We start from the raw sequence: 12,191 nt of genomic DNA, 5'->3' as shown, positions 1-12,191 counted from the left end.
GAATAAAATTTATATTTTATACAGGGATTTTCAGAATCTAAAGTTCTAAGTTGTATGGTTGAGGCAGCAGCTAACTGGATGCAAGCTGGTTTACCCTTGAAATGCATTAAAATTGTCATTTATGGTGATAATGATTCAGATTTGAATAGTTTATTTTCTTCAATGAAGAAAAAAATAACATCAAAGACTGGAAAAAAGGTAAGAGATGACAGAGTTTCAGAATGCAATATGAGTATAAAGTAATGAGTGTTGAGGGGAATTAAGTTAACAACACAAAACAACTAAAGTGACCTCTAGAGATTAACAGATGAGCTTTAATGCTGGACAAAATTCCTTATTTCAGCCTTTAAATTGTCCCATTGTCTTAACAAGTTGTGACTGAACTCAACAGACAAATCTATCATTCACATTGTTTTTAGCTCACCTGGCCCGAAGGGCCAAGTGAGCTTTTCCCATCACTTGGCGTCCGTCGTCGTTAACTTTTACAAAAATCTTCTCCTCTGAAACTACTGGGCCAAATTAAACCAAACTTGGCCACAATCATCATTGGGGTATCTAGTTTAAAAAATGTGTGGCGTGACCCGGCCAACCAACCAAGATGGCCGCCATGGCTAAAAATAGAACATAGGGGTAAAATGCAGTTTTTGGCTTATAACTCAAAAACCAAAGCATTTAGAGCAAATCTGACTGGGCTAAAATTGTTTATCAGGTCAAGATCTATCTGCCCTCAAATTTTCAGATGAATCCGACAACCCGTTATTGGGTTGCTGCCCCTAAACTGGTAATTTTAGGTAATTTTTGCTGTTTTTGGCTATTATCTTGAATATTATTATAGATAGAGATAAACTGTAAACAGCAATAATGTTCAGCAAAGTAAGATTTACAAATAAGTCAACATGACCAAAATGGTCAGTTGACCCCTTTAGGAGTTATTGACCTTTATAGTCAATTTTTAACCATTTTTCCTAAATCTTAGTAATCATTTACAAAAATCTTCTCCTCTGAAACTACTGGGCCAAATTAATCCAAACTTGGCCACAATCATCTTTGGGATATCTAGTTTAAAAAATGTGTGGCGTGACCCGGTCAACCAACCAAGATGGCCGCCATGGCTAAAAATAGAACATAGGGGTAAAATGCAGTTTTTGGCTTATAACTCAAAAACCAAAGCATTTAGAGCAAATCTGACATGTGGTAAAAGTGTTTATCAGGTCATGATCTATCTGTCCTGAAATTTTCAGATGAATCGGACAACCTGTTGTTGGGTTGCTGCCCCTGAATTGGTAATTTTAAGGAAATTTTGCTGTTTTTGGTTATTATCTTGAATATTATTATAGATAGAGATAAACTGTAAACAGCAATAATGTTCAGCAAAGTAAGATTTACAAATAAGTCAGCATGACCAAAATGGTCAGTTGACCCCTGAAGGAGTTATTGCCCTTTATAGTCAATTTTTAACCATTTTTACGTAAATCTTAGTAATCTTTTACAAAAATCTTCTTCTCTGAAACTACTGGGCCAAATTAAACTAAACTTGGCCACAGTCATCATTGGGGTAACTTGTTTAAAAAATGTGTGATGTGACCTGGCCAATCAACCAAAATGGCTGCCACAGCTAATAATAGAACATAGGGGTAAAATGCAGTTTTTGGCTTATAACTCAAAAACCGAAGCATTAAGAGAAAATCTGACAGGGTTTAATTGTTTATCAGGTCAAGATCTATCTGCCCTGATGTTTTCACATGGATCGGATAACCTGTTGTTAGGTTACTGTCCTGAATTGGTAATTTTAAGGAAATTTTGCCGTTTTTTGTTATTATCTTGAATATTATTATAGATAGAGATAAACTGTATACAGCAATAACGTTCAGCAAAATAAGATCTACAAATAAGTTTACATGACCAAAATAGTCAATTGACCCCTTAAGGAGTTATTGCCCTTTATAGTTAATTTTTAACATTTTTCATAAATTTTTGTTAATTTTTAGAAAATATTTTCCACTGTAATTACTGGGCCAAGTTCATTATAGATAGAGATAATTGTAGCAACAAGAATGTTCAGTAAAGTAAGATCTACAAACACATCACTATCACCAAAACACAATTATGTCATGAATTTATCCGTGTCCATTGTTTAATATGCACAAGACCAAGGTGAGCGACACAGGCTCTTTAGAGCCTCTAGTTCTGAATGTACAGATAAATTGGCAAAGATAAATGTAGACAACCACCAATCTCATAAAGTTTATACATGTATAATGATAGGCTGAGGTAAAAAAAAAACATGAACTCCTATTCCATATTTTGAAATTCTAGAGTTATGTGATTTGTTTATTACCCAAGGCCTATTTATGATATGTGATAGTAATCCCCTCATCTACATGTTGATTGTAATAACCTCAGTTATTTTATTTGTTATATCATCTATTTAAAAAGGTTAAATTTACATTTTTAGCTCACCTGGCCCAAAGGGCCAAGTGAGCTTTTCTCATCACTTGGCGTCCGGCATCGTCGTCCGTCGTCGTCGTCGTCCTGCGTTAACTTTTACAAAAATCTTCTCCTCTGAAACTACTGGGCCAAATTTAACCAAACTTGGCCACAATCATCATTGGGGTATCTTGTTTAAAAAATGTGTCCGGTGACCCGGCCAACCAACCAAGATGGCCGCCATGGCTAAAAATAAAACATAGGGGTAAAATGCAGTTTTTGGCTTATAACTCAAAAACCAAAGCATTTAGAGCAAATCTGAGATGGGGTGATATTGTTCATCAGGTCAAGATCTATCTGCCCTGAAATTTTCAGATGAATCGGACATTTTGTTGTTGGGTTGCTGCCCCTGAAATGGTAATTTTAAGGAAATTTTGCTGTTTTTGGTTATTATCTTGAATATTATTATAGATAGAAATAAACTGTAAACAGCAATAATGTTCAGCAAAGTAAGATCTACAAATAAGTCAACATGATCAAAATGGTCAGTTGACCACTTTAGGAGTTATTGTCCTTTATAGTCAATTTTTAACCATTTTTCGTAAATCTTAGTAATCTTTTAGAAAAATCTTCTCCTCTGAAACTACTGGGCCAAATTTAACCAAACTTGGCCATAATCATCATTGGGGTATCTAGTTTAAAAAGTGTGTCCGGTGACCCGGCCAACCAACCAAGATGGCCGCCATGGCTAAAAATAGAACATAGGAGTAAAATGCAGTTTTTGGCTTATTACTCAAAAACCAAAGCATTTAGAGCAAATCTGACATGTGGTAAAATTGTTCATCAGGTCAAGATCTATCTGCCCTGAAATTTTCAGATGAATCTGACATTTCGTTGTTGGGTTGCTGCCCCTGAAATGGTAATTTTAAGGAAATTTTGCTGTTTTTGGTTATTATCTTGAATATTATTATAGTTAGAGATAAACTGTAAACAGCAATAATGTTCAGCAAAGTAAGATCTACAAATAAGTCAACCTGACCAAAATGGTCAGTTGACCCCTTTAGGAGTTATTGCCCTTTATAGTCAATTTTTAACCATTTTTCGTAAATCTTAGTAATCTTTTAGAAAAATCTCCTCCTCTGAAACTACTGGGCCAAATTTAACCAAACTTAGCCATTAGCATCATTGGGGTATCTAGTTAAAAAAATGTGTCCGGTAACTCGGCCAACAAACCAAGATGGCTGCCATGGCTAAAAATAGAACATGGGGGTAAAATGCAGTTTTTGGCTTATAACTCAAAAACCAAAGCATTAAGAGCAAATCTGACAGGAAGTAAAATTGTTGATCCGGTCATGATCTATCTGCCCTGGAATTTTCAGATGAATCGGATAATCGGTTGTTAGGGATGCCCCGGAATTGGTAATTTTGAGGAAATTTTGCTGTTTTTTTGTTAATATTATCTTGAATATTATTATAGATAGAGATAAACTGTAAACAGCAATAATGTACAGCAAAGTAAGAACTAAAAATAAGTCAGTATGACCAAAATAGTCAATTGACCCCCTAAGGAGTTATTGCCCTTCATAAACAATTTTTAACAATTTTCTTAAAATTTGAAGATTTTCAATAACATTTTCCACAGAAAGTACTGTTATAGATAGAGATAATTGTAAGCAGCAAGAATGTTTAGTAAAGTAAGATCTACAAACACATCACCATCACCAAAACACAATTTTGTCATGAATCCATCTGTGTCCATTGTTTAATATTCACATAGACCAAGGTGAGCGACACAGGCTCTTTAGAGCCTCTAGTTTGGCTATTATCTTGAATATAATAATAGATAGAGATAAACTGTAAACAGCAATAATGTTCAGAAAAGTAAGATCTACAAATAAGTTAATATTACTAAAATGGTCAGTTGACCCCTTAAGGAGTTATTGCCCTTTATAGTCATTTTTTACCAATTTTTCGTAATTTTTTCTAATCCTTTACAAAAATCTTCTCTTCTAAAACTACTGGTCCAAATTTAACCATACTTGGCCATAATCATCATTGAGGTATTTAGTTTTAAAAATGTGAGCGGTGACCCTGCCAACCAAACAAGATGGCCGCCATGGCTAAAAATAGAACATAGGGGTAAAATGTAGATTTTGGCTTATAACTCTGAAACCAAAGCATTAAGAGCAATTCAGAAATGGGGGTTAAATTGTTTTGCAAGTCAATATCTATCTGCCCTGAAATTTTCAGATGAGTCCGACAACTGGTTGTTGGGTTGCTGCCCCTGAATTGGAAATTTTTAAAGAAATTTTGCTGTTTTTGGTTATTACCTTGAATATATTTATAGATAGAGATAAACTGTAAACAGCAATAATGTTCAGCAAAGCAAGATCCACAAATAAGTCAACATGACCGAAAAGGTCAGTTGACCCCTTAAGGAGTTATTGCCCTTTATACAGTTGTAGTCAATTTTTAATAATTTTGTGAATTTTGTAAATTTTTGTTTATTTTAACAAAATATTTACCTCTGTAATTAATGGGCCAAGTTCATTATAAATTGAGATAATTGTAAGAAGCAAGAATGTTCAGTAAAGTAAGATCTACAAACACATCACCATCACCAAAACACAATTTTGTCATGAATCCATCTGTGTCCTTTGTTTAATTTGCACATAGACCAAGGTGAGCGACACAGGCTCTTAAGAGCCTCTAGTTATTATTGTGTCTCTATTAACCCAGGATAAAAATTCAAATCAATTTTGCATACAATTTTTATATGTAATAAAAACAAAAAAATATGATTAACTTCATCTGAACAAGGTTATTTATAGGTAGGTGGTAAAGAACTTACATATGACATCTACATCACATATGAACAAAGAGACCAAAATTGGGTTTCTATGGTAACAAAAGCACTGCATGCTAGAGATAAAAATCTGAAATTGTATACTGAGGTCCAGAAGTTTGACGAAGAGAAGATTTGGCAGGATAATGTATTTAAAACTATGTCATGCAGTCGAAAGTAAGCATACATAACTTAAGATTTGGCTGGACAATGTCTTTAAAACTATGTCTTTAAAAACTATGTCGTGCAGTCGAAAGTAAGCATACATAACTTAAGATTTGGCAGGACAATGTCTTTAAAACTATGTTAATGCAGTCGAAAGTAAGCATACATAACTTAAGATTTGACAGGACAATGTCTTTAAAACTATGTCATGCAGTCGAAAGTAAGCATAAATAACTTAAGATTTGGCAAGACAATGTCTTTAAAACTATATCATGCAGTCGAAAGTAAGCATACATAACTTAAGATTTGGCAGGACCATGTCTTTAAAACTATATCATGCAGTCGAAAGTAAGCATACATAACTTAAGATTTGGCAGGACCATGTCTTTAAAACTATATCATGCAGTCGAAAGTAAGCATACATAACTTAAAATTTGGCAGGACAATGTCTTTAAAACTATGTCATGCTGTTGAAAGTAATCATACATATCTTAAGATTTGGCAGGACAATGTCTTTAAAACTATGTCATGCAGTCGAAAGTAAATATACATATCTTAAGATTTGGCAGGACAATGTCTTTAAAACTATGTCATGCAGTCGAAAGTAAGCATACATATCTTAAGATTTGGCTGGACAATGTCTAAAAAACTATTTCCTCCATTCAAAAGTAAGCATATAAAACTTAATATAAAAAAGAAGATGTGGTATGATTGCCAATGAGACAACTATCCACAAAAGACCAAAATGACACAGACATTAACAACTATAGGTTACCATATGGCCTTCAACAATGAGCAAAGCCCATACTTGTTAAGACTTGTTTACTTTAAACCATACTTCTTGATTAATTAACAGTCAACATTTTTATGCCCTACCTAGGATAGTGGAGGAGCATTAAGTTTTCTGGTCTGTGAGTCTGTTCATCCATCTGTCCATTTGTTTCTTGGTTCTTTCATCTGTTTGTTCCTCTTCAGGTTGAAGTATTAGGTCAGGGTAGTTTTTGATGAAGTTGACGTCCAATCAACTTCAATCAAAGTACACATGTTCCCTTTTTAGTATGATCTGTCTAGCTTAAATGCCAAATTAGATTTCTGACCCAATTTTCACGGTCCACTGAACATAGAAAATGACAGTGTGAGTGAGGCATTTGAGTGCTATGGACACATTCTTCTTTATATAAGATTTTGTATAGATATACTGATCTATTTTGCCTCACCTGACCTACAAATGTATATAGGGCTTGTATGAACTATTGCCATCACCTGTGCCTGCGGTTAGTGGTCGTTTGTGAAAATTAACAAAGATCTTCTCAACTAATGGACAAATTTCAATAAAACTTAGCCACAAATATCATTGGGGTATTCAGCTTATAAATTCTCTCTCATGATTCTGTCTGTCTATCAACATTTCCACCAAAGCTAAAATAGAACATGAGGATAAAATGCAAGTGTTGTCTATTAATTTGAATACCTTTATTAAAAGAGAAAATCTGACTGGCAGAATGGTTTGTGTTGTCAAAATCTACTTTCTGTCCATTTTCATCAAAATATCAGACGATTCCTTTTCGGAAGTTGCAGCCCTTAAATGACAATAAAGAAGTTAGTTATTAGACATTAGTTTTTAGATAAGAATGTATTATATGAATCAATATTATAATCAGCAAGTTATTTGATAGAATTTACAATTTGCTGTTTCATACATTTTAGAGTTATTGCAATACTGACACCATCATTTGTCAATAATAAAGACTGTCTTGACCAGTTCAACATGGCCATGTGTTGTAACAGATTAAAGAATTCACAAGTTTTGTTTCCATTTCTGTTTTCATCTGTAGAATCTATGCCAGTTTATATGCAAATAGTCCAGTATTTTGACTGTAGGTGAGAACTCAGTACCTTCTTATGTAACTTTGTACTACATTGGATCAAATATTTCCCATGGAATTACTGAATAAAAAATTTCCTTTTTTATAAAACTTTTGTATAGAATGAAAAGTCTTTTCTGAGTATTTCATTTGATTATGAGATTTATATTACTCATTTTGAGGAGATTTTGGTATAACTATAGTATGTGGAAGTAGGTAGTTTTATTTAAACTTCACTGCTATCTGACTTTCGAATATCACCAAATTCTTTTAAAAGACTAACAAATTGAAACTTTATTTGGGTATCATATGATTGAAAGTTATAGACACTCTAGTTATCATCAAAAGCTGATAAGGTATATGAAAACCTAATACAAGCACATGCATTGATGCTCTGGTCTCTGAAAAAATTATCAAAAACACCTTACTATAACACAAGATACCTAACTCACATTTTAGAGAAATGACATTCAGTAGTAAAGTTCCGTTATATTTCAATTCAGCTATTGTTTATCAAACTGAAACAAATTTTTGATTTGAGAGAGAATAATACCTAGTGATCATATTATGCTATGTACAAAAGTACTAGTGCTTTGAAAATATTAATAAAAAATTGTCTTTAAACTCTTAAAGATATTCTTATATTTTATTTGATAGAATAAGAAAAGAAGGAGATGTTATTGACATGAAGATAGATACAGCTTGTTCTCTAGTGATGAATCCTACCTCATCTAACCCTGTAAATCCACTGGATGCTAATGGAGATGCAGAAAAATTCAATTATGATGTGTTCATCTCATATTCACACAGACAACCTAAACAAGCAGAAAAATTACTAAACGATATGACCGTGGCTAATTCTGATCTTAAGATTTTCTTTGATAGAAGTGAACTTACTATGGGTAAGATTTTAATATCTGAATTTCAATTACTAGTAAATGCATGAAATGTTTTATTAATCTACTGTGGTAGATAGACTAATAGTACTGTGGATTTACTATTAAATTTATTGGACATCAAGTTTTGGGGATTTCCTGGGTATGGGTCACCTCTAAATTAAATTTTCTATAGGCTTAAAAACAGACCTAAGCAAAACAACAAAATCTACAAAAATACCCTTTTTCTCAGTCCATGGAAATTGGTATCAAGGAAAATAAATGATCAGAGTATAGCCTTTTTGCCTGTTACTTTATCAGAGAATAGCTTAAGATTTAATTGATAAGTATCAGTAGTCAAAGTTTTGTTATGTTGAGTGATCTTTTCCAACATTTGGATTATTTCCAAATGCAAAATTAATTTGTAATAAATTTAATCAATCTTTCTTTCAAAGAGACAACAACCCGACCAAAGAACAGAAAACATCCCAAGGCAACCAATGGGTCTTTAACATGGTGAGAAAATTCCTCACTCAGAGACGAAAATGTTCAATTAAAATGGATTTCAAACAAAATTCTGAAATATATAAATGAACTAAATGTGCATTTATTATTTCAAATGTGTTACAATAGACAAAAACTTGAGATTATTTATTTGATTTCAGTAAATACTGCAAGCATATAATCTGATTAAATTTTAAATGTTAGTCTTTATGGTTGCAAAAGCTGTCCTGTTGCAATTTGGGAAAATAATGCATACATTACAAAAATTTCTGAATTTTATTGATATAATGGAGGTGATAACTTCTAAACATTCAGTAATGTGTCTTATTCAATGTAATTGTCAATTGTGTATACAAACATGCCTTGCTGTTATCATTTTCATGGAGATTGTTATTATTTTTAAGCAGTAGAATATTGAAAGATGTAAAAAAGACCTACCGTATAGCGGGTTATTTTCGCGGGTGTAAATTTTCACTTATTTTTGCGGATAGAACAAAATCGCCAAAATAAATTCCGCCTTTTTAAAAGTGCACATGAAAAGGTATAAATAAAAAAATTGAATCCGCCAAAATAATAACCGCCAAAATATTTCGTATACATTATTCAATGAAAATCGCAAAATTTTACACCCATGAAAACAACCCGCTATACAGTATTTGTCATATAGTGTTATATAATCTACATTTTCTTTTATTCTTACATGTTTATAAAGTATCATTTTCTCAATGAAAAAGCAAGGATAAAAGGTAATGTGCATTTATTTTTGGCCATGTCTTGTAATACAAATTTTTCATTCAATGTACATTTACTAGTTTTATCAAGGTTAACTTGTCACATTTTGATTTGATAGGAAACATGTGGCAGACCTCTTTGTATGAGTCATTAGACAATGCTGAATGTATCATAGCTTTGGTATCCCCAGCATATTTTTCTTCTACTGTGTGTCAAGAGGAGTACAATATAGCTCTGGCAAGACATTTAGCTTATGTAAGTAGAGTCTGCTTAGTGTAGTTATAACTAGAAAATATTTTGTAGATATTTTGAGTAGCCATTCAAATACCTATTCATAATTTACAGATAAACTTTAACCTACAAATTTGATATCAATACAGTGGCGGATCCAGGGGGAGGGTTCCAGGGTTGGACCCCCCTTTATTTTGGACGATCAGTGACTTTAAATTTATAAGCACTGTTGCTTTTATCAGATTGTGAGTTTTTTTCTGAATTTCATGCCAACAGGCGAGACATATCTCTGTGTCAACAGTAATTAATTTGCCAAGTTAAATATCAGAACATATGTAGCAAACATTTTTGGGGTTACCAATTAATTATCAGTACCATACATATTTTAAACATATTTCCGAAGTTTCAAATTAAAAAACAGTACATATTTTTCAAACAGCTTTAACCTCTGATCTTTGTTAGTCTTTTATGTTTTTTAAATTTTGGTCCATTTATATGTTTGGAGTGATGTTCAATTTCACTGAACTAATAATACAGTATTGTTTAGGGGCCAGATGAAATCTACATTTGTGAATAGTGGCCTTGGACAGTCTTTGGTCGGGTTGTCTCTTTGACACATTGTTACACAATTGGTAACATTAATTAATTATCAAGGAGTATTAATTAGGAAATTTATTAAAAAGGAAATAAACAATTCAATGACAATCATGTACGCTTTGGACATTTAATAACGATCTGTTTTGTGTACCATTCATTAATCATCAGGAAGTTATTAATACGACAAATCCGAAACGAATATATAACCTTTAGACATTAATAACAATCCGTGTGCATATTATAGACATATATAGCCTGAAGCCAATAAATGACCAAGGTTACTATGAAATAACATGTATCCTTCAGGGTTTGACAATTAACCATAGACTAGAATTATTTAACATCCAGACTAATACGTAACCGGCCATCAGCTATGGGCCGATGTTTATGGACCACTGGACTATATAAGATCCAGCTTTGGACTTGGACAAGAGGATAGCTTGGTACAAGAGATTGGTACCGGAGATTCCGCCAAGGTCTCACCCTCGCGGGTAGGCTGGAACTAATGTGCTTAATATCCGAAATACTCTAACAGGAACGAACAGTTATAACACTATACGATCACGTGCCCGTGTGAGATATTGAACATTCGAACAATTTAACTTTAAAGACAGTTGTGAACATTTGAACTTTAGAATATTTCTTGACTTTGTAATTACTTAATAAAATATATTTATCCATTAATGACTTCGTCACATAAGTCACGATTTGGTGCCGTTTGACCACGATCGACTTGGATTGTCTAAAATAACGCGAAGGAATATAAAAGGTAAGAACTCAGTTACTTTCATTTTTCTTAATGGACAATCAAGATATTTCTATGTCAGTACAAAAAGTAGAAATGGCTTTTCAAGGGATGGCACACATATTCAGTAAAGTTTTTAATTCTAAAGGGAGTAAGGCCGTATTTTTTTTTAAAAGGCTTAAAATCTGAAGTTTACAAGTAGAAATGGCTTTTCAAGGGATGGCACACATATTAAGTAAAGTTTTTGATTTTTAAGGAATTGAGGCCGTATTTTTAAAAGGCTTAACATTTGAAGTTTGTTCACGAGATGTGGTTCAAATAAAACTTTTTATTTAGTGTTTTAAGGTATTATAGGTCAATTTAAAAAATAAGAATATTATACACATTTGTTTATCAGAATGAAAGGTTATTTTTTTGTGTTAATTTTTATGCGGTACGTGTTGTTTAAGAGATAGGATAGATTACACATATGATTCTTAAAAAGAATAATAAACCGGGTTTTTTTTTGTGAAGTTATAGAGAAGCTAGTTTTTCGTTTAAAGTACATTTGTAAAAAGATAAAATGTCTGATACATTAGAATTTTTTGGTTCCGTATTTAATGGTGGTTTTTGGTCATATTATGGGTTGTTTTTTTTTGAAGATACACTCAATTATTCTAGAAAACATATGTTTTACGTAAAATGAGTAGAGCACCGGTGTAAATTAAGGTTGAATTAGAACCTTTGGTAGATGAAGTTAAGGGTACATTGAGGATACATTGTTTGCGTATTTTAGCCATTGATAAGTATGGATTTACGTAGGTTGGTAGTGTGTACGCACATTTGTTTAGAGAAAACAAATAGTCTATAATTTTAGATTCCAACCCCTTCTTCGGTTGATTAACATAAGTGATGTTAGTAATTAAATGGTGCAAGTTTTTTTTTTATGGTGTCAGATTACGCCATATTTACATATTGTAAATAGGAAAAGAGACGTATCTTCAGAAAATAGCACATAAATATGTTTTGCCCTAAGGGATTTACATACTAGTATTGTTGTGGTAGATTGATATTAAATTAAAAAAAAAAAAGAGAGACATACGAACGTAACGAGAAAATTTAAGTGAAATAGATAATTGATATTAAAAGAAAACTAGCATTCAAATAAAATTAAAATTGAAAAGTAAAAGTAAACAATTATGAGGATTATTATCAGAAATTAAAAT

General features: G+C 32.4%; 1 protein-coding gene across 1 annotated transcript in view; it reads left to right on the top strand.

The window, feature by feature from the left end:
• LOC143067854 (uncharacterized) overlaps positions 1–12,191 on the top strand; it is a 29,670-nt gene that overhangs the window by 4,782 nt on the left and 12,697 nt on the right. Inside the window, exons 5-9 of the mRNA XM_076241437.1 lie at positions 25–198; positions 5,259–5,449; positions 7,145–7,318; positions 7,960–8,204; positions 9,532–9,668. Coding sequence (XP_076097552.1) covers positions 25–198; positions 5,259–5,449; positions 7,145–7,318; positions 7,960–8,204; positions 9,532–9,668 — 921 coding nt within the window. The remainder of the gene's footprint in view (positions 1–24; positions 199–5,258; positions 5,450–7,144; positions 7,319–7,959; positions 8,205–9,531; positions 9,669–12,191) is intronic.

Source organism: Mytilus galloprovincialis, chromosome 3, assembly GCF_965363235.1.
Source record: "Mytilus galloprovincialis chromosome 3, xbMytGall1.hap1.1, whole genome shotgun sequence".
Classification (NCBI taxonomy): domain Eukaryota; kingdom Metazoa; phylum Mollusca; class Bivalvia; order Mytilida; family Mytilidae; genus Mytilus; species Mytilus galloprovincialis.
Note: the sequence above shows the minus strand (reverse complement) of the source record. Positions and strands in the feature narration are given on the sequence as shown.